The sequence below is a fragment of the Mytilus californianus genome, unplaced genomic scaffold (genome assembly GCF_021869535.1).
Source record: "Mytilus californianus isolate M0D057914Y unplaced genomic scaffold, xbMytCali1.0.p SCAF_13, whole genome shotgun sequence".
Taxonomy (NCBI): domain Eukaryota; kingdom Metazoa; phylum Mollusca; class Bivalvia; order Mytilida; family Mytilidae; genus Mytilus; species Mytilus californianus.
Window position 1 is genome coordinate 15,016,897 of NW_026262615.1, and position 27,638 is coordinate 15,044,534.

The following is a 27,638-nucleotide window of genomic DNA, read 5'->3' on the forward strand; positions in this document are numbered from 1 at the left end:
TTATATTTCTATATGAAATCTTAATATAAATTCAAAAAAAATATTCAAATAAATGTCTCATCTTATGAAAATTTGATATTAAAATATTCGTCAAAGGCCAACTTTTTTACCGCCCATCTTTTATATATTATTATAAAATTCATGAACATTTATGAATTGCACTGAATTCATATATATCTTTATCTTTATTCTTTATAAATATTTTTTAATATGGGACCGGATCGACTTGGGTCCGCATCGTCATGAAAGCGAATAAATATACGTAAATTTTAACGAGTATCTTTTAAAAAGATTTTCAGCAATACATCTCAGTGATCACGGGTAGTCAAGTCTGTAGCTAATTTGTTTTAGAGTTTAGGTTTTAAACGAACCGGAAGTAACTATTCCGCGCGAAAATGAGGCAATGGACAGCGTGAAAAAATGTAAACAGAGCAAAAATCAAATGCTACAAAATAAGTTTGCATTGTCTGTTTCCATCCATTTTTCAAAAGTACATCCTAACAGTAAAACTGTGTTAAATTTTAATGTGAAGGAAATTTAGTTACAAATAATTTCGAGCCAGAGGCTTGTAAGTTGTCTCACATTTTTATGGTTCATCATAACAAACGAGCAATATGTGCCTGTCCCAAGTCAGGAGCCTGTAGTTCGTTGGTTCATTTCTGTCATAATTTTTTTTTTCTTAAATTGTTCAGTGAAAAATAAGGCTGCTAGTTTTCTCAATTGAAATGTTTCATGATTTTCATGCTTGTTATGCATCGTTACCACAATATCTTGAGAATACCCCTAAATTGAGTGAATGTCAACCCGAGAACCGATAGATGGCACCCAAAACTTTATTTTTTATGGTATTATGCATTATGTGTGAATAAGGATGTTGGACGTGATTTAATTTTTCATTTAAAAAGGAAAAGAAAGATGTCCCGTGCTATATTTCACTTCTTTATTTCATCTGTTGACATTACGTTTCAGTACCCAATTAGTAAACAGAGATGCAAACAGTTTTTTTTTTTCTGTCAGACATTGGGCCTACAGGGTAGTAAGTTTTGCCAGACCCATCAAATTTTTGCCAGACCTATATTTTCACTCAAAAATAAAATGAGACGCTTTTGAATAATTAATTTTTATTTTTGTTGTATATTATTGTAATCTGCGATTCATATTCATAAACATTGAAGTTTATTCAATATATTATTACATAAATGGTGACCCAAGAGTTATTCCTCACAGGAGTACTTTGACACAAGATAATCTAATTGTTCTTACGCCAATAATTGGCATAAGAACAATTAGATAGAAAAAAAAAGACAGTGGCAAGCTACATTTGTACGTCAAAACAAATAAATATGTTCATACATTAACTAAAATGAAGAAAAAAACACTCTTAGAAAACTAAAATAATACTTGTTTTTGTTTAATTTTATAATTTACTTAAATCTGGTCATTACAACATTAGTTGTCCCTTAAAAGAACTTTTGATTTTCAGTGCTTTTCAACTACATAATTGAGTTGGCCATCTATTGTTCCAACTATTCATGCACCACTGTTGTGTCATATGGAGATGAAACTCGTTTTTTCATACTAACAATGTTCTCGCTGTGGCGATTTATTTGCGCCATGGACGCATGGTTTTCTGTCTGGACGCGCCATTGCATGAACCGTGCGTACTAGGAACTCGTCTTATAACACTTGCTGAGTCTTGTAACTAATCGTCTGAATTATCCCTCAGCTATCAAAAAGAAGATGAAACATGCTTCTACTCAATATTTTTACCGGAAATTTACTTTCTTTTTCATTGCTATGTGTAATAATAAATCCCAAGAAATACGAAAATAATTATGATCACATGACTTAAGCTAATTGGATAAATGCAAAGAAGATCGAAATATGTTTACATCAGCACGTTTACCTATTACCGGCAATAAATGTGTCATTAGAACTTTCAGTTTTCATTGCCTTTCAACTACATTATTAATTTGGAAGCCAAGGTTACAAGAACCAACAGAAATTTCAATTTTGACGGCCCCAAACAGTAAAAATATTTGCCGGTCATTGGGTCTGACACAAAGACGTCATTTGCTGGACCCTCTAAAATTCTGCCCCCCAGGTCCGACAATTAGTTCCATCACTGAGTAAAAATAATAGCAGAAATATTACAAGTGTTCTTAGAGCCTTACCATTTGTATTTTAATTATTCGATATTATACACGTCTTTCAACATAGCTAGATATATTTAAATATACTCAAAACGTTCACAGTATATTTTAACAGATGAAGTATTCACTGGAAAAAGTATATTCTATGGAAAAAAAAGTCATCTTTTAAAAATGGGCAATTAGAATATGTTACCATGGTTGCAGGCATCCTTTTCTTAAAAACTGAGTAGTAAGCATTGACTTTTGTCAAATTGTTCTAAATATTTGAAGAAATAAATCAAAACATCAGTTTTTTTTTAATTTTTACCCATGTGAATTTAAGCATGGATGCAATTTGGATACTCCTCATTACAGAATCATAGATTTTTTTTTTATCTTTTATTTGTTTTTCAATAGTCTGGATTTAACATACATGTACCCCTACATTACCACCTGACAAGGATATCAAGGGGTTACATATAAAAAATAGTTCACATGGTTCAGTATACAATATATATCACTGACAAGTTGATTTTTATAATTATACATTTAGTATTTAAGGTTACATATAGAATCATAGATTGATTGTAGGTCGGTTCAAATCCATTTTTCTATGATTCAATATGGATGCAAAATTAAATTGGTGGAAGTATATAGCAAATAAGGATATATCTACAAAATAAACACAGCATGGAATCTTTTGTCTGGGTCATAAACTTAGGTGACAAAACTGTCAGAATAAATGCAATTTGGGTACCCTCACGTTATACATGTACAGTCAGGGGTACTACTTGTACAAGCAGGGGTTTATTTGGGTATTTTGGGGAAAAGGACCCTGGTCAGTTTTGGGAATTTTTTAACACGATTATCAATGAAATTGGGAAAAACAACCAATATACCAGATGTTAGTTTTAGTGTATTTAGTTCATTAACAATTTTCTTTTTTGGTGAAAATAAAGTAAGAAAATCCATGACAAGTAATCTTTATTTACTTGAAGAAGTAAAAAAATACACTTATATAAGTTAATTATAATGTTTGAATAATCTCCCCTTAATTTTTTCAAAAATTCACTTGTATAAGTAAATTTTTTTTACAATCCCACAAAAATTCTCAAGTTTTGAGATGTAAAAACATGCCTTTAATGATTTTTCCCAGGTAAGCTTATAATTCTTTATTACAGTTCAATGTTTCATCTCATTAATTCAACAAAGAAACTGATTGTGCAAAGATCTTAAGTATTTGCGCAAGGCCTTCAAAAATTGCTCCTTGGGGGCTTGTAAATTAGCAGTGTTCTGAAGATAACAGACAAATGAGATTTTCATTGTCCATGAAATTACATTTAAATGATTAGTTAAGACATCTGCAAAGGACAGACAATTTAAAATTCTATAAGACATTTGTAAGAGCAAAGAAGTCCTAAGAATTCAAGAAAAGAAGATAGGATGACTTTTTCACTTATATAAGTAAAAAAATCTGAATGTCAAAGGGACATAACTAAGCCAATTTTTAGCTCACCTGGCCCGAAGGGCCAAGTGAGCTTTTCTCATCACTTGGTGTCTGTCGTTGTCATCCGTCCTCGTTAGCTTTTTACAAAAATCTTCTTCTCTGAAACCATTGGGCCAAATTTAACCAAACTTGGCCACAATCATCATTAGGGTATCTAGTTTAAAAAATGTGTCTGATGACCCCGCCAACCAACCAAGATCGCCGCAATGGCTAAAAATAGAACATAGGGGTAAAATGTAGATTTTGGCTTTTATCTCTGAAACCAAAGCATTTAGGGTAAAACTGATTATCAGGTCAAGATCTATCTGCCCTGAAAATTTCAGACAAATCTGACAACCTGTTGCAGGGGTTCAAATTAACATTTGGTACTTGAAGGTCCGGGACCTTTGACACTCCAAACTGAAAGGTCCACAACCTAAATCCCAGGTCCTACTTTTACATGAAATATTTTTCATTAAGATACAAAATTAATGTGCTTTTGGTGCTAAGTTACATGTAGCTTGTTTCATCATACATTTGTATTTAACAAGTTTACAAATAATATATTGCCATGCAACCATATAGACCAAACTGTCAGTGTCGCTGTGGTATTACATGTATAACAATAAATGTAATTGTCTTGTATATTATAAATTCCAACAAATTTTTTTTTTTTTTGGTGCTGGGAAGGGTGTCACTGTGCGTGTGTGTGTTGTCTCAATCATTGACAATTATACCATAATCTGTTATTGATGTAAAAGTGGCAACACCAACACCATTTTTGCTCTGGATTTCAAGAATAAATTCGTAGTCAGTGAAGGGTTTCCCTTTTTTTGCAACACTATGCAGTGTTGGAGAAAACCTTACATCTATTTAACTGATCAGGCTTACATTGCTGCTTGTGAATACATTAGTGTCTGACAATAAATCTTTAGACTTAAAATTGGGTCACTTTCATGTATCCACTGCTTTAAACAAAATAAATGCTGGGGTGTCACTTCGTGTATTTTTATTGGGTCTACTTTTAGATTTTGTGTTCCCCTTACTAGTGAACTTTCTTTTTTTGAATGGGTAGGGAATTTCTAGCAGTATATAAACAACATTGGACCAGTTGATTCGATCATCAAAATATAGCCACAGTCGATAGATTTTCAGTTGAGCTTAAATTTCCGTTCCCGTTTTCACGATCGTATTTTTGGTCTTTAATGAGATCTTCATTTGATTTCTTTTGTTTTGTTCCCAAGGTTGACGTTGAAGCCCACCGTTCATCATCTTCAGGCTTTCCCTCAAAGACCTGACACAAATGAGACACAAACTCATTTTGTTAGAAAATGTCTAAATGATTTGTCAAGTGACCTATCGCAACTATTTATAACCTTGTGTATGGTCGGCAAGGTCAGGAATGAAACATTTTATCTTAATTTCAATAATAATATGGCTTTGAAATGACGATACTAATGGTGAAAAAGGTCGGCAAAGTTAATTTTTATTTTCTTTCAAATTGAAGGTCTGTCGGGCAATACATTTTTTGTACTAGTAACCAAAACGAAAGTCGGATTGCAGCAGTGGAAAGTCACGGACCTCGGACCACCACTAATTTGAACCCCTGCTGTTGTTGGGTTGCTGCCCCTGAATTGGTAATTTTAAGGAAATTTTGCAGTTTTTGGTTATTATCTTGAATATTATTATAGATAGAGATAAACTGTAAACAGCAATAATGTTCAGCAAAGTAAGATCTACAAACAAGTTACAGTGTATCATGACCAAAATTGTCAGCCAGCCCCTTTAGGAGTTATTGTCCTTAATAGTCAATTTTTAACAATTTTGGTAAATTTTTGTAATCTTTTACAAAAATCTTCTTCTCTGAAACTACTGAGACAAATTTAACCATACTTGGCCATAATCATTATTAGGGTATCTAGTTTAAAAAATTTGTCTGATGACCCCGCCTTCCAACCATCATGGCCAACTTGGTTACAAATAGAACATAGGGGTAAAATGCAGTTTTTGGTTTATATCTCTGAAACTAAAGCATTTAGATCAAATCTGACAGGTGGCAAAAATGTTCATCAGATTTAGATTTATCTGCCCTGAAATTTTGAGACGAATCCGACAACCCGTTGTTGGGTTGCTGCCCCTGAGTTAGTAATTTCACAAAAATTTTGCAGTTTTTTGTTATTATCTTAGATATCATTATGATATCTAATATCTAATACTATTAATTATGATTATAACCTTATTTAACATGATTTCCAAAGCATCAGTAAATACAGGTGAGCGACACCGGCTCTTGAGAGCCTCTAGTTTTTTTACCTATACAAGCAAATAAAATACATTTGTATAAGTATCCTACAAATTTACTTATACATGTTATATAAGTATGTTAATATTACTTCTTCAAGTAAATAAAAATTACTTGTACAAGTAGTACCCCTGACTGCTGTACATGTAAGGTAACTGTTTTGTGTATATTGAAGAATATTATAGGCTGTGTTGAAAGACGTTCATAATGGCAAATAATTAAAATGCAAATTGTTTAGTCTCTAAGAAAACCTATAAGACTTCGTCTGTTTTTTTTTTTGCAAAATGGATTTGGTTCAATTTGGGTTCCGTGGGGGATGTAATTTACAATTTGTATACCTTTTTACATACCGATTGCTACACTAGATTTTCAAAAATATCACAATTGCCACAAGTATTGACATTTCAGAAAGAATAGTGTGAATTATATATATAAAAAAAAGTTGGAAGTTCTTATAATTGGCTTTGTATGAACAAATAATGCAATATATCACAATAAATGCATCTTACAAGCCAAGATCAGCCAACACATGTTGTAAACATCCTCATCAAAGCTGTACAATATTTTGTTTAAGACAACCATTCATGCTGCATCATAAGTGCTAAAGCTAGTGAATTCAAAAATGGCTAACTCTTTTTATATGTTTTATTACAGAGTGAAAGAAAGAAATGCTATTTAGATGAGAGAAGATTATGGCTTCTGATTCCTCAAGGTATATATTTAAGAACAATTCGGAATATTAACTGGTTAATGATGTTCAAAATATACATTTTTGAATGAATTTGGTTATCCACAAATTTCTTTTTTATGATATACATGATATACATGTTAAATAAAAGTTCTTTTTAGTGCTAGATATTTAGTTGGCAGTTTCTGACAAGAGGAAAAATATAATTGTGTAACTATAAAAAATTACCTTAATTAAAATTGAGAATGGAAACGGGGAATGCATCAAAGAATAACCCGACCAAAGAGCAGAATAGTCTTCTTACATGTAGGTATAAATGAACAATATAAAGATTAATTAAAATTTTGTTTTAATAGACACACAAGAAAAATATTGGAATATTGGTCTTCGGACTAGTAGTTGAAAAAATTTTTGGTGCAGACTGACATATATACTATATTGCATGTGTAAGGTATTTCTTCAACATTTACTCTGAACCCACCCCAACCCAATATTTATACTGTTTCAAAGCAAAGTACTGTTAATGTTGAAAAAATGTCTTGACACATGTATTGAACAACAACGTTATATTTATACCCTTAATCAGTAAGTCAATTAAACCAAAACAAAAGATTTAAATGGTACTCTTTGTTTAGGAGGCCTTCCAAAAGAAAGTCAACAGCTCCAGGCGATGCTGATAGTTCATCAGCCAAACATGTGAGAAAGTGTGAACGTACAGGATGTCCAGCTAAAGCTCCAATATGTTTTGCTTCAGCTTCAGAAAGGTATGTTGATTTTTCAGAATTTTGTCTATAAGAAGAGTCTGAAAGAAATTCCTTTTCTTTTTATGACAAAAGGCAGGAAACAGATATATATATAAACAAATTTTTGGCCTTTTGATTTTATAAGTCTTTCACCGTTGAAAATTGAGTGTTGGTTTCCCCTAAGAAATGGAACTTTTCATAGGTCTGCAGGCAAGAACAAATTTTTTTTTTTTACTATTTTTTTTGGCAAAAAAATCAATTGAGGCACAGCAGTTATTCTCTTTAGATATTATTTTCTTAATCTACTGACGGGACATTCTGAAGAAAAAAATTGGTTTGACCTTTTATCTTGATCTATATTGTGATATAAGGCAGATTTTACAATAAAAAGGAAGTATTGCTTTTTTGTATCCATCAAAAAAGGTATTGCTGAAACTGTGAAACAGAGTGTGAAATGAAGTAATGCATTATTTTATTTAATAAAAGGTGTCTTTCTGAGTAAATAAAAATAAAAATCACCCTGTGTTTATGTTTTTTGTTAGAATTAGTGGGTTTTCAATTTCAAAATATTGGACATTGAATAGACATTGTGACCTACTTGACTGACATCTAGCTTATTTGGAGTGGAATTTTAAAGTATTATTTTTAAGTGGAGCCTAATAACATGGACTAATATTTTAATAAAAAGTATTCTTTTGTGTTTTAATTATAATTCTAAGGCACATTTTTATTGGTAAAGGCTAAAAAAGGTAATTTAATAATATTATTGCGAACGTCACATCTTTTTCGTCCATTGTGGTATGTTACGATCGCAATTTATTTGTTGGTTCTCAGACGGCCCGTTGTTATTTTTAACTCGGGTTTTATAAATAATTGATATAAATAGCAATCACATTAAATTTTGATGACGAAAGGGGGTCAAAGGACTTTCGGAATCAATATCATTGGCTGTTTTAGTTTTTGCGAACGTTACTGCTCTACGTTTCCGTCCAAATCAATGTCACGTGAGCAATATATATTTAGATATGTAACTCTCCTGTATAGGAGTTACGATATCGCCCTTTGCAGAAATGGATGCGGAGCCGGTTCCCTCACATAATGGGAAAGCAAAGAAGGTAAGTTGTCTGTTATATCGTTACACAAGGTCCTTTATTGTATTCCGTCCATCAAAAAGACATTCGCAACAAAACGTTGAATCAAGTAATGTCATTTAAATGTCACATTAAGAAACTTTTGTTTTGGTTTTTCATCTCCCAACGAGATTTGACCATATTTTACGTACAGTTGAGTCTTCTAGTTCATCAAAATACATTTCTTTTAATAATTTGATGCGAACGGTATAACATGGACAGATTTTTATGTAGCGATCGTTACTTTGGGACAGTATATTGTTGATGTGATGTTATATAAGAAAATTAAAACAGTCTAATATAGTAATGAAGGGGCGCTCATTACTATATATATTTGAAGGTAATAGTCTTTCCTTTTCGAAGAGCTTCATACCACATCTTCTATTTTTATAATAACAACTTAGTTCATAAATTGCCAAAATTAGTCCAGTTCTTAAAATTGTCAAAATTGGCATAAAAGTCATTGCTCACAGACAAATTTACCAAATGGTAAACATACATTTGATTTTTTAGGGGTATCTTAGCATAATCTCGGGTAATCATTAAAAGAAGATGGTAACTTGAACTGTTCTAGCTATAATTAATGATGACAACATATCTTTAATTACCATATGTACTGAAAGCATTCGGCAAAAAACTATGTCTTGATTGAAGTAAATTTGAAGGCAGTACTTCAATACATTTTAAAAATTTTAATAGTTCATTTTTTAAATTGTATTCATATACCAGTAATATTTTCAATTTATTTTCTTTCAGATGCAGTCCTCCAGAACTAACAGAGACGATAAATTTTTCAAACATTAAAATATTTTTAAGCTTCTTAGTCTAGGCAGTATTTTCGACTTTTGAATGCAAATGCATCATGAATTAAATGGGCAAAGCAAGGTGTTCTGAAGACTACAAAAGACTTTCTTTACCAAAATCCATGGTGAAAGTCATTGAGGCATTGATCACTATGGTATTTCCATCTTCACTGCGAATTGATTTGAGATTGTTCATTCTTTTGTTGTTTGATGTTTCTTGGTAGACATTACATGGGCATTTTGGCTTGTGCTTCATAAATAATCCATATCCCCCTTCTGTTTTGAGTGCCAAAGGTTGCAGGTTAAATTCGTAGCCAGATAAAATAAGACATTAAAATTGGGTCTTTGCTGCTTCTCATCCAAGCCAAAAGCATCTAGGAGTAAAAGCAAAGGTCAGCTTACAGAGGCAACAGAGTCTGTATAATGTGTCTTTGTGGAAAATCCATCTAAGCGTGTCGGTCTAGTACAAAGCAGAGATCATATTACATCAACTTGTTCTCGTCCTGATGTGCACATACTAGGTTGACACTGGACGTTAAACAATAATTAATCCATCCATCCATAAAATCTGGTGTGTCAGTCTGGTACAAAGAACAGTTCTTATTGCATTTGGTACTCATATCATATCAACATCTCAGTTCACGACTAAAGATATGAACAGATCTAGAAGAATCATTCAGTTACATCTGAAAACTTTTTCGATAAAGATATCATGAATCTTATTTTTCACCTCCTGTAACAATTTTGGCCCTATTTAGTGCGACCCATCTAGATAGCAAATTTTCTTAATGTATTACTGAAGAAGATGTTGCTAATGTTACTATTACAAATTGGTTTCTTGTGTATTCATTTGATACAAAGTACACCTGCCAATGACATTCTGTATATTTAGATATTCTAAACCAAACTGTACAATTTAATTACTCAAAGCATTTATAAAGCACGACTGTGTGCATACATTTTATTTTTTAAAGATGCTGTTGCTAATGTGACATGTCCAAATGTCGCTAACGTTACTCACTTTTGTCTCCGTCACATTAGCAACAGCCTTAATTCAAAACATGTTTTCTTTTAAGAATCTGGCACAAATTAAACTAGTAAAAAGTAAATATTGGCAACACATGCAACTTTATACTTATTCAATTCTCTTTACTGTGTATTAGATGTCATTTACTTTGAAAAACATAAACTTTTGTCCCATTTTCCATATGTCACATGTCCATCATCTTAAACATATTTTTTTCCCACTAATATATTAGAAATAGTAATGTGAAAGATGCTGAATATCTTCCTAAACCCTTTACCTTTCAGAATTTATTTTGGTTTTATTGCTGGTTAAAGGCTTTAAACCAAAATTAATGAAATTTTGGACCAGGGTGCAAAAGGAGAAAATGTGGGTATCCTGTTTCCTTGGCAACCATTCAATAATCTCTTACATTATTTACTCCTTTTTTGAAGAATTATGATCTACTGATAATAAATTTTCAGAAAATATAATTTTTTTTCGTGTAATGCCTTCTTTAATTATTTATCATGGAAGTAGGAGGCAGAACACAATACTGTAAAATCTGCCATAAGCTATTTTAAAGTTTGAAAATGATATGTGAAACTTCTTTTTTTTTGAAATTATTAGACAACTAAAGCATTATTGATAATTATCTTAAAATAGAGTTTTGGTCTTTTTTTTTCATCTTTAAAAAAGAAAGATATGACCTGAGTCTAAAAAAGTGTTGGAAATTAAAATAAAACTATAAAAATTTGCCATAAACACCAACATGACCAAATCCTTAAAATAAAAAATATTTGTTTTCAGATGTGTTGGGAATGGTTACACATCACGTTGGTATCACATGTCTCAGTCAGAACATTACTGTAACGAATGCTTTGATCATTACTACAGAAGGTATTTATTGTATAAAACAGACATTTGATCATAATTTTTACATTAACATGTTTTATCTAAATGCATTTTGTTTATGTTGTACACTTGAATTTGGAGGCTAAAAAGAGTCATACTTTGCTATAATTTTAATATAGCATATGGGTGACGGAGAAAATGTGCAAGAAAATATGGAAAGGAACATTTTCAACCATTTTTTTTTCGCCGATCTTGCTGAAGGACAAGTATGAGCTTCTTGCTTCAGTTTGGGATCTATTTTCTATAGTAAAGTTATATATCTTCTCTAAAACTTAAGGCCAACAGGAATCTAACTTGGCAGGCTTCATACTTAGAGCAATCTTTAAAAGTTATGTTGGGTGACCCTGATGTGATCACTAATGCTTAAAACAGAACGAAAGGGGTAAAATTGATAAAAAAAAATCTTCAAAATACTTTAATGAATCAATTACCATCAACCTCTTAAGAAATGTACATCTGGTTAACCCCAAAAATAGATCTATTTGGGAAAAAGAAAATTAGACATTAAAAAAATCCAAAAAAACATTTGAAGAATCTATTGCTACGAAAATTTGGTTGAATAGTAATAATTCTGATCTGCATTACATTAGATAACCCACTTTGCCTCAGAAATGGTTGTTGCTGCTACTCAAAATAGATCATATGAAAAAAAATACATTATTTAAATATTCTTTTTAAAATCTGATGATGAACCAATTGCTAACCAACTTTGCTTAAATGATACAAATTAAAAAAAAAATCTAAACATAAGAAATCTCAAAATTTGTGTATTGAGTTGCAAATAAAAGATAAAGTCCTTATCCATGTTCATGTATTTTTTAGTTTTTCAGTTGCCATTTCAACATTTAGATATTTCTAATTTTAGCCACAAGGATGGGTATGCTGTTTTTGCATTATGGAAGAGAAAATGGAGTACTTACGGGACCACAGATCCTAATATTAAAGCATTCATGATGGACACTATGTTACCGTACTGGGTTCAGTGTACACAGTGTGAGAAATGGCGACAGATGACCAAAGATTCTAACATATCACCAGATTTCCTTAAAAAATATGTTTGTGGAATGTCTACCAGTGGTTTTACGGTACATTATAATAGTAAACTGTTCCATGTTTATCAGAATACATAGGATCACCCTTAAGAAATTCATTGTTTGATGTTGCGTACCACATGCCTTGGGTTGGGTAGGTAGGTAGGGATTTAATTTTTTATGGCCAACCATATAAGTTACATGTTTTAGACAAGAAAACAACATAAAAGCAGGAAAAAATCTTTGAAAAAAAAAATATGAAATGATTTGTGTCATAAATTTTTTTTGGTAGGCTGCTTTTTCATGTTTTTAGATGGGTAGGTAAGCAACATTTAACAATTTAATTTTTTTTTTTGGCCCAGTAGTGGAAAAATCTCTTTATTGAAAAGGGATTTGATCAACAATTAAATAGCATAGACAAGTTATAAATGGAATAGGGTGTTTAATATTCAGTTTAGCAACAACGTTATGTGTGTTTTACATTTTGATAATAAATTAAAAAGATAACAGGTATTATTGATATATACAGACCACACCAACCACTAACATCCAACTCCTCTGAAAAGGGACGTCAAACAAAGACAACAACAAGCAAACAAAAATCACATGGTCCAGATAACAAATCTTGTTGGTACAGACACGACATTTTGTCATGTTTGTGGGGTTAAAAGCAGTTATATGGTGCCCAAACCTCCCCCTTTCAGTCATGGTAATACTTGTTTAAGTAATTTTCCTTAAAAATATACGTAGGCCACAGGGAAGGCAATTCCATATCTCAAGTATGGGAGGGTGTCAAGCACAGTGAAAATTTAAGTGAAATTCTAAAATAGCCTTTAAGGGTGGCTACCCATTTTGAAAATGTGCATAGTAAATTTATTGTTTAAATTCTTCTGACAGATAAAAGATTGAACTTTAATTAAAAAAAAGATTTTAGTTGTTTTAGCTTTAGTTTCTTAAGTTTGAGAATTTCAAGAATCGTAAAGTGTGTTTTTTTTTAGAGAAGCATAAGGGGAGATATTACTTATATCTTCAATATGAAAATAAGAAGATGTGGTATGATTGCCAATGAGACAACTCTCCACAAGAGACCAAATGACACAGATATTAACTACTATAGGTCACCATACGGCCTTAAACAATGAGCAAAGCCCATACCGCATATATAGTTGGCTATAAAAATATTAGTTGTATAAGTACTACCCCTGACTGCCTTCCCCTATCTAGACCATATTGTATAAGTAAAACTAACTCTACACAAAGCTCTCAAATTCTTCTTTTTTTTTTATATTTTTACACAATACTAATTACATGAATTATATATTTAAATTATGACAAGACTAAAATTTATGTGTGTTCAAACAGCTCTTCAACTTCGTACTTTATTTGGCCTTTTTAATTTATTTTATTTCGAGTGTTACTGATGAGTCTTTTGTAGACATAAAGAAATTGTGTCTGGCGTTCTTAATTTTAATACCGGTACATGTATCTATGAAGATTTTATATAGAAAATAAAAGGATATGGAGTAAATGTACATGGGACAAAATCGCACACAATACATAGAAAAAATAAAAAATTATCAATGAACAGGGCTTTTATTCCTGTTCTTCAATAGAATATAGTTTGAAGGTAATAGTACTTTAAATTGTGAATATAGAAAATGATTATAATGACTTATTACAATGATTAATAATCCATGAGACAATAGTATTGAACAAGAATTGAAGTTGGTTTTTTAAAAACTTATATCTTGCAGAAGTCCAGCATAGCAAATGCCTGTGACAGCCCAGAGGATTATGTAAGTAAATTGTTTGTATGAAAATCTTGCTATTCCTACCAAAGGTGTGTGGTTCTCTTCAGGCACAAAATATTTCCCTACCGAAGGTCAGTTGCACTCTGGCTTCCGCCATCGATAAAAACTGGCGGCCACGATATAGCCGATAGTGCTGATAGTACCTTTAAACACCAAAAAATCAATTGATCATAATCTTGCATACAGAAACTAGTGATGAGATAGATTTCATTTTAAATTTGGATAGAATTATTTGTATATTTAGTGAAATCTAAATGATGAATCTCACAGTTTTTCACCATTGTTCATCAGCACTCACAATAATAAAAACATGCAGACATTTCCAAATTTACTGTAAATTGTCTCTGAATCAAAAACAGAAAGAACATTATTTAAGAAATAATTCATGGGGGCTTGAATATATCGTGATTTTACCACGGGTTGGCCCTTTATGACAAATATTTTACCCTGAGCGATAGCGAGGGGTAAAATATCGGCATAAAGGGACAACCCGTGGTAAAATCACGATATATTCAAGCCCCCATGAATTATTTCGATTCTAATAGGACAAATACGGCAATTGTTTTGGATCGAAGCGCTCTAGATGAAGACATTATTTGCCGTTCCCATAAATAAACGCACTATTAAATTGACGTAAAAGACCGGAGCAAACTGAATAAATGACATGCTTGAACTAGTTACAATAACATATTTAGATAGGTTTGGATGAATCTAAATGATAATTGTACTTATATGTCTTATATGTATACAAAAAATGGCTTATATAACACATTTTTGCATCGTTTGTTTACGTTTCCTTGTTGTGATGATTTTCGGTTTCACAAGCGTGTATTTTCCCGTAAAATGTTTATATTCTTACGTCAATGTTCTATGACGTCGGGTAGGTCATTCATAAAAAAACATATGACGCGGGAGTACGATTGGAACAGCCCAAACAATATATTCATATTTTACCACGGGTGTGTACTCAAAGCGTTTGAAGAACGTCATGTTAGAATATGATATATTTGACTTGGTTAATTAATTCATGGGTTTATGCATTAGTATTTCTCCCAGATTGTAAAATGGCATGGTACTTTCCAAAAAATTGGTAGTTATAGGGCAAGGGTAAGAATTGTACAGCTATCATGGCTATGAAAGAAACACATGCCATTGAAAATACTATACACTCTTCACTGAAAAATCAATTACAATTTGGTGAACGTGTAGGATTTTAATATAGTGGGAAGTTTATAATGGGCAAGCAACACATAACCACTTAAAGCAACAGTTTTCCTATTTATTATTATTCCTAAAGATTTGCAATGGATATTATAACTAAAACTTCTTCATTTACAACAATTTTTATACGCCCGTCAAATTTTTGACGGGACGTATTATGTTATACAAATGTCCGGCGTCCGTCCGTCTGTCTGTCCGTCTGTCTGTCCGGCGTAAACATGTCGCACCGTAACTTGAGAATGACTTATCCAAATTTCATGAAACTTAACATAGTTGTTTCTTATGATGGTCAAACGATCTGTATACTTTTTGGTGAAAATAAGATTAAAACTTTTTGAGTTACGGGACTTAGTAACTAAAACAGGTGTGTGTTTTTTATTTTCACATGTCGCGCCGTATCTCAAAAACAATTTATGATTATTGCTTAAAACTTTACACACTTCTTAGTTATATTAATCTTAAGATCTGTATACTTTTTGGTGATGATTCAAAATTTTATTTTTGAGTTATTGAGTATTTTGTTAAAAAGGGGGAGGGGTTTTTCACATGTCGCGCCGTATCTCAAAAACAATTTATGATTATTGCTTAAAACTTTACACACTTCTTAGTTATATTAACCTTAAGATCTGTATACTTTTTGGTTTTGATTCAAAATTTTATTTTTGAGTTATTGAGTATTTTGTAAAAAAAGGGGGAGGGGTTTTTCACATGTCGCGCCATATCTCAAAAATGATTTATGATTATTGCTTAAAATTTTACACACTTCTTAGTTATATTAATCTAAAGATCTGTATACTTTTTGGTTTTGATTCAAAATTTTATTTTTGAGATATTGATTTTTTTTTTTAAAAGGGGTGTTTTCACATGTCGCGCCGTATCTCAAAAACGATTTATGATTATTGCTTAAAATTTTACACACTTCTTAGTTATATTAATCTAAAGATCTGTATACTTTTTGGTTTTGATTCAAAATTTTATTTTATAGATATTGAGTTTTTTGTAAAAAAAAAAAAGGGGGTTTTCGCATGTCACGCCGTATGTCAGAAACTATTTATGCTTATTGCATAAAAATTCACACACAAGACGACGGGCGTATCATGCGCTCATGGCGCAGCTGTTTATTTAAAATTACAAAGAGGGCAATTAAAAAAAAGACAAATTAAACAACAGTCAAAAATGGTTTTCCTGTATATTGGGAATCAGAATAAGGCATCTATAACAGTTTTGTTCCTAGACTACTTTTTTTTTATTTTACAACAATTTTATTGTGTATGTCATACCATATGTCAGTTCAGGGAACAAGGTTGATCTGGCTAACTTTCTCTTGTTTATTTTAGAGAGTAGAGTACACCAAAGACTATAATTGGATGACACAGTTGATAGCGCCACCATATTTGAAGAATTCGCCAGCTTTCCCATTCCTGTCCTCCTATTTTCCTGATTGTGTTGGAATGTCTGCCACAGACATGGAAGTCTTCAACCAATCTAAATCTCCAGGTTAAATACTAATTAAGATTCTTTAGTCAACCATGATTAAAAAAAAAGCAATAAATAGTTTCAATTCAATATTGTTTAATGATTAAATTAAATTGACATATTTTGATTTTGTTACTAGATGAAGACACGTATGTAGGGTTTTACTATTTGTAATTACAAATATGAATGACTTTTTTGATAAATCAAATACATCATTGAAATTATCTCCCTTACACTGCTTTTAAATTATGTATAAAGTAATGGTTAATGAACAATTAAGATAATTTAAAACAGTGTAAGGGAGGTAATCCAAATACAACGTTTTGGTTACTTCCCTTACACTGCTTTTAAATTTTGTTTAAAGAAATGCATATTTATAAAGGAAGACCAGTAAAAATATCTGCAAATGTTGCATCTTTTTTTTTACAACAAAATCCATATGAAAGATTTGACACTATGTTTTAAATTCTATTATAAAATAGATTAAGTTAGCACTATGGTAAATTTAAATGGGTAATTATGGTTGCAAACTCCATTGGAAATTTGAATTGAGATTATGACCATATCTTGAGGGAAAGAATTTTTTGGGGAAAAAAAAGGGGGGGGGGGTGTTTAAAGAAATTGTGGGGGGTCAATTTTTTCTCATTTCAGATTTCAGAAATTAAAAAGAATTATTCTTCAAATATTTTTTTTTTTTCAAATTTCAAATATTGAAAAATTTCAAGAAGTAATCTTTAATTGGACAGTATGGCGCATTATATTTGTAAAATCTTTGACCACATTTATTTATTTGTTATGCCGAATCTAACCGTGTATTTAGATTTTTAATTTTTGGTCCAGTTTTCAAATTGGTCTACATTAAGGTCCAAAGGGTCCAAAATTAAACTTTGTTTGATTTTAACAAAAATTGAATATATGGGGTTCTTTGATATGCTGAATCTAACCATGTATATAGATTTTTTATTTGTGGCCCAGTTTTCAAGTTGGTCCAAATTGGGGTCCAAAATTAAACTTTGTTTGATTTCAACAAAAATTGAATATATGGGGTTCTTTGATATGCTGAATCTAACCATGTATTTAGATTTTTTATTTGTGGCCCAGTTTTCAAGTTGGTCCAAATTGGGGTCCAAAATTAAACTTTGTTTGATTTCAACAAAAATTGAATATATGGGGTTCTTTGATATGCTGAATCTAACCATGTATATAGATTTTTTATTTGTGGCCCAGTTTTCAAGTTGGTCCAAATTGGGGTCCAAAATTAAACTTTGTTTGATTTCAACAAAAATTGAATATATGGGGTTCTTTGATATGCTGAATCTAACCATGTATTTAGATTTTTTATTTGTGGCCCTGTTTTCAAGTTGGTCCAAATTGGGGTCCAAAATTAAACTTTGTTTGATTTCAACAAAAATTGAATATATGGGGTTCTTTGATATGCTGAATCTAACCATGTATTTAGATTTTTTATTTGTGGACCCTGCTATCAAATTGGTTCATATTGAGGTCAAAAGGGTCCAAAATTAAACTTTGTTTGATTTCAACAAAAATTGAATATATGGGGTTCTTTGATATGCTGAATCTAACCATGTAGTTAGATTTTTGATTTTTGGGCCCCGTTATCAACTTTGTCCACATTGAGGTCAAAAGGGTCCAAAATTAAACTTAGTTTGATTTTAACAAAAATTGAATTCTTGGGGTTCTTTGATATGCTGAATCTAAACATGTGTTTAGATTTTTTATTTGTGGCCCAGTTTTCAAGTTGGTCCAAATTGGGGTCCAAAATTAAACTTTGTTTGATTTCAACAAAAATTGAATATATGGGGTTCTTTGATATGCTGAATCTAACCATGTATTTAGATTTTTTATTTGTGGCCCAGTTTTCAAGTTGGTCCAAATTGGGGTCCAAAATTAAACTTTGTTTGATTTCAACAAAAATTGAATATATGGGGTTCTTTGATATGCTGAATCTAACCATGTATTTAGATTTTGTATTTGTGGCCCAGTTTTCAAGTTGGTCCAAATTGGGGTCCAAAATTAAACTTTGTTTGATTTCAACAAAAATTGAATATATGGGGTTCTTTGATATGCTGAATCTAACCATGTATTTAGATTTTTTATTTGTGGACCCTGCTATCAAATTGGTTCATATTGAGGTCAAAAGGGTCCAAAATTAAACTTAGTTTGATTTTAACAAAAATTGAATTCTTGGGGTTCTTTGATATGCTGAATCTAAACATGTGTTTAGATTTTTGATAATGGGCCCAGTTTTCAAGTTGGTCCAAATTGGGGTCCAAAATTAAACTTTGTTTGATTTCAACAAAAATTGAATATATGGGGTTCTTTGATATGCTGAATCTAACCATGTATTTAGATTTTTTATTTGTGGCCCAGTTTTCAAGTTGGTCCAAATTGGGGTCCAAAATTAAACTTTGTTTGATTTCAACAAAAATTGAATATATGGGGTTCTTTGATATGCTGAATCTAACCATGTATTTAGATTTTGTATTTGTGGCCCAGTTTTCAAGTTGGTCCAAATTGGGGTCCAAAATTTAACTTTGTTTGATTTCAACAAAAATTGAATATATGGGGTTCTTTGATATGCTGAATCTAACCATGTATTTAGATTTTTGATTTTTGGGCCCCGTTATCAACTTTGTCCACATTGAGGTCATAAGGGTCCAAAATTAAACTTAGTTTGATTTTAACAAAAATTGAATTCTTGGGGTTCTTTGATATGCTGAATCTAAACATGTATTTAGATTTTAGATTTTTGGCCCAGTTTTCAAGTTGGTCCAAATTGGGGTCCAAAATTAAACTTTGTTTGATTTCAACAAAAATTGAATATATGGGGTTCTTTGATATGCTGAATCTAACCATGTATTTAGATTTTTTATTTGTGGCCCAGTTTTCAAGTTGGTCCAAATTGGGGTCCAAAATTAAACTTTGTTTGATTTCAACAAAAATTGAATATATGGGGTTCTTTGATATGCTGAATCTAACCATGTATATAGATTTTTTATTTGTGGCCCAGTTTTCAAGTTGGTCCAAATTGGGGTCCAAAATTAAACTTTGTTTGATTTCAACAAAAATTGAATATATGGGGTTCTTTGATATGCTGAATCTAACCATGTATTTAGATTTTTTATTTGTGGCCCTGTTTTCAAGTTGGTCCAAATTGGGGTCCAAAATGAAACTTTGTTTGATTTCAACAAAAATTGAATATATGGGGTTCTTTGATATGCTGAATCTAACCATGTATTTAGATTTTTTATTTGTGGACCCTGCTATCAAATTGGTTCATATTGAGGTCAAAAGGGTCCAAAATTAAACTTTGTTTGATTTCAACAAAAATTGAATATATGGGGTTCTTTGATATGCTGAATCTAACCATGTATTTAGATTTTTGATTTTTGGGCCCCGTTATCAACTTTGTCCACATTGAGGTCAAAAGGGTCCAAAATTAAACTTAGTTTGATTTTAACAAAAATTGAATTCTTGGGGTTCTTTGATATGCTGAATCTAAACATGTGTTTAGATTTTTTATTTGTGGCCCAGTTTTCAAGTTGGTCCAAATTGGGGTCCAAAATTAAACTTTGTTTGATTTCAACAAAAATTGAATATATGGGGTTCTTTGATATGCTGAATCTAACCATGTATTTAGATTTTTTATTTGTGGCCCAGTTTTCAAGTTGGTCCAAATTGGGGTCCAAAATTAAACTTTGTTTGATTTCAACAAAAATTGAATATATGGGGTTCTTTGATATGCTGAATCTAACCATGTATTTAGATTTTGTATTTGTGGCCCAGTTTTCAAGTTGGTCCAAATTGGGGTCCAAAATTAAACTTTGTTTGATTTCAACAAAAATTGAATATATGGGGTTCTTTGATATGCTGAATCTAACCATGTATTTAGATTTTTTATTTGTGGACCCTGCTATCAAATTGGTTCATATTGAGGTCAAAAGGGTCCAAAATTAAACTTAGTTTGATTTTAACAAAAATTGAATTCTTGGGGTTCTTTGATATGCTGAATCTAAACATGTGTTTAGATTTTTGATAATGGGCCCAGTTTTCAAGTTGGTCCAAATTGGGGTCCAAAATTAAACTTTGTTTGATTTCAACAAAAATTGAATATATGGGGTTCTTTGATATGCTGAATCTAACCATGTATTTAGATTTTTTATTTGTGGCCCAGTTTTCAAGTTGGTCCAAATTGGGGTCCAAAATTAAACTTTGTTTGATTTCAACAAAAATTGAATATATGGGGTTCTTTGATATGCTGAATCTAACCATGTATTTAGATTTTGTATTTGTGGCCCAGTTTTCAAGTTGGTCCAAATTGGGGTCCAAAATTTAACTTTGTTTGATTTCAACAAAAATTGAATATATGGGGTTCTTTGATATGCTGAATCTAACCATGTATTTAGATTTTTGATTTTTGGGCCCCGTTATCAACTTTGTCCACATTGAGGTCAAAAGGGTCCAAAATTAAACTTAGTTTGATTTTAACAAAAATTGAATTCTTGGGGTTCTTTGATATGCTGAATCTAAACATGTATTTAGATTTTAGATTTTTGGCCCAGTTTTCAAGTTGGTCCAAATTGGGGTCCAAAATTAAACTTTGTTTGATTTCAACAAAAATTGAATATATGGGGTTCTTTGATATGCTGAATCTAACCATGTATTTAGATTTTTTATTTGTGGCCCAGTTTTCAAGTTGGTCCAAATTGGGGTCCAAAATTAAACTTTGTTTGATTTCAACAAAAATTGAATATATGGGGTTCTTTGATATGCTGAATCTAACCATGTATTTAGATTTTTTATTTGTAGCCCAGTTTTCAAGTTGGTCCAAATTGGGGTCCAAAATTAAACTTTGTTTGATTTCAACAAAAATTGAATATATGGGGTTCTTTGATATGCTGAATCTAACCATGTATTTAGATTTTTTATTTGTGGACCCAGCTGCTATCAAATTGGTTCATATTGAGGTCAAAAGGGTCCAAAATTAAACTTTGTTTGATTTCAACAAAAATTGAATATATGGGGTTCTTTGATATGCTGAATCTAACCATGTATTTAGATTTTTGATTTTTGGGCCCCGTTATCAACTTTGTCCACATTGAGGTCAAAAGGGTCCAAAATTAAACTTGGTTTGATTTTAACAAAAATTGAATTCTTGGGGTTCTTTGATATGCTGAATCTAAACATGTGTTTAGATTTTTGATAATGGGCCCAGTTTTCAAGTTGGTCCAAATTGGGGTCCAAAATTAAACTTTGTTTGATTTCAACAAAAATTGAATATATGGGGTTCTTTGATATGCTGAATCTAACCATGTATTTAGATTTTTTATTTGTGGACCCTGCTATCAAATTGGTTCATATTGAGGTCAAAAGGGTCCAAAATTAAACTTAGTTTGATTTTAACAAAAATTGAATTCTTGGGGTTCTTTGATATGCTGAATCTAAACATGTGTTTAGATTTTTGATAATGGGCCCAGTTTTCAAGTTGGTCCAAATTGGGGTCCAAAATTAAACTTTGTTTGATTTCAACAAAAATTGAATATATGGGGTTCTTTGATATGCTGAATCTAACCATGTATTTAGATTTTTTATTTGTGGCCCAGTTTTCAAGTTGGTCCAAATTGGGGTCCAAAATTAAACTTTGTTTGATTTCAACAAAAATTGAATATATGGGGTTCTTTGATATGCTGAATCTAACCATGTATTTAGATTTTTTATTTGTAGCCCAGTTTTCAAGTTGGTCCAAATTGGGGTCCAAAATTAAACTTTGTTTGATTTCAACAAAAATTGAATATATGGGGTTCTTTGATATGCTGAATCTAACCATGTATTTAGATTTTTTATTTGTGGACCCAGCTGCTATCAAATTGGTTCATATTGAGGTCAAAAGGGTCCAAAATTAAACTTTGTTTGATTTCAACAAAAATTGAATATATGGGGTTCTTTGATATGCTGAATCTAACCATGTATTTAGATTTTTGATTTTTGGGCCCCGTTATCAACTTTGTCCACATTGAGGTCAAAAGGGTCCAAAATTAAAATTAGTTTGATTTTAACAAAAATTGAATTCTTGGGGTTCTTTGATATGCTGAATCTAAACATGTGTTTAGATTTTTGATAATGGGCCCAGTTTTCAAGTTGGTCCAAATTGGGGTCCAAAATTAAACTTTGTTTGATTTCAACAAAAATTGAATATATGGGGTTCTTTGATATGCTGAATCTAACCATGTATTTAGATTTTTTATTTGTGGACCCTGCTATCAAATTGGTTCATATTGAGGTCAAAAGGGTCCAAAATTAAACTTAGTTTGATTTTAACAAAAATTGAATTCTTGGGGTTCTTTGATATGCTGAATCTAAACATGTGTTTAGATTTTTGATAATGGGCCCAGTTTTCAAGTTGGTCCAAATTGGGGTCCAAAATTAAACTTTGTTTGATTTCAACAAAAATTGAATATATGGGGTTCTTTGATATGCTGAATCTAACCATGTATTTAGATTTTTTATTTGTGGACCCTGCTATCAAATTGGTTCATATTGAGGTCAAAAGGGTCCAAAATTAAACTTTGTTTGATTTCAACAAAAATTGAATATATGGGGTTCTTTGATATGCTGAATCTAACCATGTATTTAGATTTTTGATTTTTGGGCCCCGTTATCAACTTTGTCCACATTGAGGTCAAAAGGGTCCAAAATTAAACTTAGTTTGATTTTAACAAAAATTGAATTCTTGGGGTTCTTTGATATGCTGAATCTAAACATGTGTTTAGATTTTTGATAATGGGCCCAGTTTTCAAGTTGGTCCAAATTGGGGTCCAAAATTAAACTTTGTTTGATTTCAACAAAAATTGAATATATGGGGTTCTTTGATATGCTGAATCTAACCATGTATTTAGATTTTTTATTTGTGGCCCAGTTTTCAAGTTGGTCCAAATTGGGGTCCAAAATTAAACTTTGTTTGATTTCAACAAAAATTGAATATAAGGGGTTCTTTGATATGCTGAATCTAACCATGTATTTAGATTTTGTATTTGTGGCCCAGTTTTCAAGTTGGTCCAAATTGGGGTCCAAAATTAAACTTTGTTTGATTTCAACAAAAATTGAATATATGGGGTTCTTTGATATGCTGAATCTAACCATGTATTTAGATTTTTTATTTGTGGACCCTGCTATCAAATTGGTTCATATTGAGGTCAAAAGGGTCCAAAATTAAACTTAGTTTGATTTTAACAAAAATTGAATTCTTGGGGTTCTTTGATATGCTGAATCTAAACATGTGTTTAGATTTTTGATAATGGGCCCAGTTTTCAAGTTGGTCCAAATTGGGGTCCAAAATTAAACTTTGTTTGATTTCAACAAAAATTGAATATATGGGGTTCTTTGATATGCTGAATCTAACCATGTATTTAGATTTTTTATTTGTGGCCCAGTTTTCAAGTTGGTCCAAATTGGGGTCCAAAATTAAACTTTGTTTGATTTCAACAAAAATTGAATATATGGGGTTCTTTGATATGCTGAATCTAACCATGTATTTAGATTTTGTATTTGTGGCCCAGTTTTCAAGTTGGTCCAAATTGGGGTCCAAAATTTAACTTTGTTTGATTTCAACAAAAATTGAATATATGGGGTTCTTTGATATGCTGAATCTAACCATGTATTTAGATTTTTGATTTTTGGGCCCCGTTATCAACTTTGTCCACATTGAGGTCAAAAGGGTCCAAAATTAAACTTAGTTTGATTTTAACAAAAATTGAATTCTTGGGGTTCTTTGATATGCTGAATCTAAACATGTATTTAGATTTTAGATTTTTGGCCCAGTTTTCAAGTTGGTCCAAATTGGGGTCCAAAATTAAACTTTGTTTGATTTCAACAAAAATTGAATATATGGGGTTCTTTGATATGCTGAATCTAACCATGTATTTAGATTTTTTATTTGTGGCCCAGTTTTCAAGTTGGTCCAAATTGGGGTCCAAAATTAAACTTTGTTTGATTTCAACAAAAATTGAATATATGGGGTTCTTTGATATGCTGAATCTAACCATGTATTTAGATTTTTTATTTGTAGCCCAGTTTTCAAGTTGGTCCAAATTGGGGTCCAAAATTAAACTTTGTTTGATTTCAACAAAAATTGAATATATGGGGTTCTTTGATATGCTGAATCTAACCATGTATTTAGATTTTTTATTTGTGGACCCAGCTGCTATCAAATTGGTTCATATTGAGGTCAAAAGGGTCCAAAATTAAACTTTGTTTGATTTCAACAAAAATTGAATATATGGGGTTCTTTGATATGCTGAATCTAACCATGTATTTAGATTTTTGATTTTTGGGCCCCGTTATCAACTTTGTCCACATTGAGGTCAAAAGGGTCCAAAATTAAACTTAGTTTGATTTTAACAAAAATTGAATTCTTGGGGTTCTTTGATATGCTGAATCTAAACATGTGTTTAGATTTTTGATAATGGGCCCAGTTTTCAAGTTGGTCCAAATTGGGGTCCAAAATTAAACTTTGTTTGATTTCAACAAAAATTGAATATATGGGGTTCTTTGATATGCTGAATCTAACCATGTATTTAGATTTTTTATTTGTGGACCCTGCTATCAAATTGGTTCATATTGAGGTCAAAAGGGTCCAAAATTAAACTTAGTTTGATTTTAACAAAAATTGAATTCTTGGGGTTCTTTGATATGCTGAATCTAAACATGTGTTTAGATTTTTGATAATGGGCCCAGTTTTCAAGTTGGTCCAAATTGGGGTCCAAAATTAAACTTTGTTTGATTTCAACAAAAATTGAATATATGGGGTTCTTTGATATGCTGAATCTAACCATGTATTTAGATTTTTTATTTGTGGCCCAGTTTTCAAGTTGGTCCAAATTGGGGTCCAAAATTAAACTTTGTTTGATTTCAACAAAAATTGAATATATGGGGTTCTTTGATATGCTGAATCTAACCATGTATTTAGATTTTGTATTTGTGCCCCAGTTTTCAAGTTGGTCCAAATTGGGGTCCAAAATTTAACTTTGTTTGATTTCAACAAAAATTGAATATATGGGGTTCTTTGATATGCTGAATCTAACCATGTATTTAGATTTTTGATTTTTGGGCCCCGTTATCAACTTTGTCCACATTGAGGTCAAAAGGGTCCAAAATTAAACTTAGTTTGATTTTAACAAAAATTGAATTCTTGGGGTTCTTTGATATGCTGAATCTAAACATGTATTTAGATTTTAGATTTTTGGCCCAGTTTTCAAGTTGGTCCAAATTGGGGTCCAAAATTAAACTTTGTTTGATTTCAACAAAAATTGAATATATGGGGTTCTTTGATATGCTGAATCTAACCATGTATTTAGATTTTTTATTTGTGGCCCAGTTTTCAAGTTGGTCCAAATTGGGGTCCAAAATTAAACTTTGTTTGATTTCAACAAAAATTGAAAATATGGGGTTCTTTGATATGCTGAATCTAACCATGTATTTAGATTTTTTATTTGTGGCCCAGTTTTCAAGTTGGTCCAAATTGGGGTCCAAAATTAAACTTTGTTTGATTTCAACAAAAATTGAATATATGGGGTTCTTTGATATGCTGAATCTAACCATGTATTTAGATTTTTTATTTGTGGACCCAGCTGCTATCAAATTGGTTCATATTGAGGTCAAAAGGGTCCAAAATTAAACTTTGTTTGATTTCAACAAAAATTGAATATATGGGGTTCTTTGATATGCTGAATCTAACCATGTATTTAGATTTTTGATTTTTGGGCCCCGTTATCAACTTTGTCCACATTGAGGTCAAAAGGGTCCAAAATTAAACTTAGTTTGATTTTAACAAAAATTGAATTCTTGGGGTTCTTTGATATGCTGAATCTAAACATGTGTTTAGATTTTTGATAATGGGCCCAGTTTTCAAGTTGGTCCAAATTGGGGTCCAAAATTAAACTTTGTTTGATTTCAACAAAAATTGAATATATGGGGTTCTTTGATATGCTGAATCTAACCATGTATTTAGATTTTTTATTTGTGGCCCAGTTTTCAAGTTGGTCCAAATTGGGGTCCAAAATTAAACTTTGTTTGATTTCAACAAAAATTGAATATATGGGGTTCTTTGATATGCTGAATCTAACCATGTATTTAGATTTTGTATTTGTGGCCCAGTTTTCAAGTTGGTCCAAATTGGGGTCCAAAATTTAACTTTGTTTGATTTCAACAAAAATTGAATATATGGGGTTCTTTGATATGCTGAATCTAACCATGTATTTAGATTTTTGATTTTTGGGCCCCGTTATCAACTTTGTCCACATTGAGGTCAAAAGGGTCCAAAATTAAACTTAGTTTGATTTTAACAAAAATTGAATTCTTGGGGTTCTTTGATATGCTGAATCTAAACATGTATTTAGATTTTAGATTTTTGGCCCAGTTTTCAAGTTGGTCCAAATTGGGGTCCAAAATTAAACTTTGTTTGATTTCAACAAAAATTGAATATATGGGGTTCTTTGATATGCTGAATCTTACCATGTATTTAGATTTTTTATTTGTGGGCCCGCTATCAAATTGGTTCATATTGAGTTCAAAAGGGTCCAAAATTAAACTTTGTTTGATTTCATCAAAAATTGAATTATTGGGGTTCTTTGATATGCCAAATCTAACCGTGATTTTAGATTTTTAATTTTGGGTCCCATTTTTAAATTGGTCTACATTAAGGTCCAAAGGGTCCAAAATTAAACTTAGTTTGATTTTAACAAAAATTGAATTCTTGGGGTACTTTGATATGCTGAATCTAAACATGTGTTAAGATTTTTGATTATGGGACCAGTTTTCAAGTTTGTCCAATTTGGGGATCCAAAATTAAACTTAGTTTTGATTTCAACAAAAATTGAAT

The 27,638-nt window shown here is 31.3% G+C and overlaps 1 protein-coding gene and 2 long non-coding RNA genes across 9 annotated transcripts in view; all 3 read left to right on the plus strand.

Moving 5' to 3' along the window:
- Positions 1-399: 399 nt before the first annotated feature.
- Positions 400-27,638, plus strand: part of LOC127723246 (lysine-specific histone demethylase 2-like) — a 46,799-nt gene continuing 19,560 nt past the window's right edge. The window contains exons 1-7 of the mRNA XM_052229809.1: positions 400-568; positions 6,575-6,632; positions 7,244-7,372; positions 11,098-11,187; positions 12,068-12,287; positions 13,988-14,029; positions 16,603-16,762. Coding sequence (XP_052085769.1) covers positions 6,613-6,632; positions 7,244-7,372; positions 11,098-11,187; positions 12,068-12,287; positions 13,988-14,029; positions 16,603-16,762 — 661 coding nt within the window. The 5' untranslated portion in view covers positions 400-568; positions 6,575-6,612. The remainder of the gene's footprint in view (positions 569-6,574; positions 6,633-7,243; positions 7,373-11,097; positions 11,188-12,067; positions 12,288-13,987; positions 14,030-16,602; positions 16,763-27,638) is intronic.
- Positions 7,722-9,439, plus strand: LOC127723250 (uncharacterized). Its single transcript, XR_007991962.1, has 2 exons — positions 7,722-8,466; positions 9,238-9,439. It is a non-coding gene; the product is annotated as an uncharacterized LOC127723250 (long non-coding RNA).
- Positions 17,362-27,590, plus strand: LOC127723249 (uncharacterized). 7 transcript variants are annotated; one of them, XR_007991958.1, is made up of 5 exons: positions 17,362-18,244; positions 21,730-22,127; positions 22,645-23,042; positions 24,986-25,383; positions 26,415-27,590. It is a non-coding gene; the product is annotated as an uncharacterized LOC127723249 (long non-coding RNA). The 7 variants fall into 7 exon arrangements; XR_007991957.1 differs by lacking the exon at positions 17,362-18,244 and adding an exon at positions 18,730-18,894; XR_007991956.1 differs by lacking the exon at positions 17,362-18,244 and adding an exon at positions 20,534-20,698.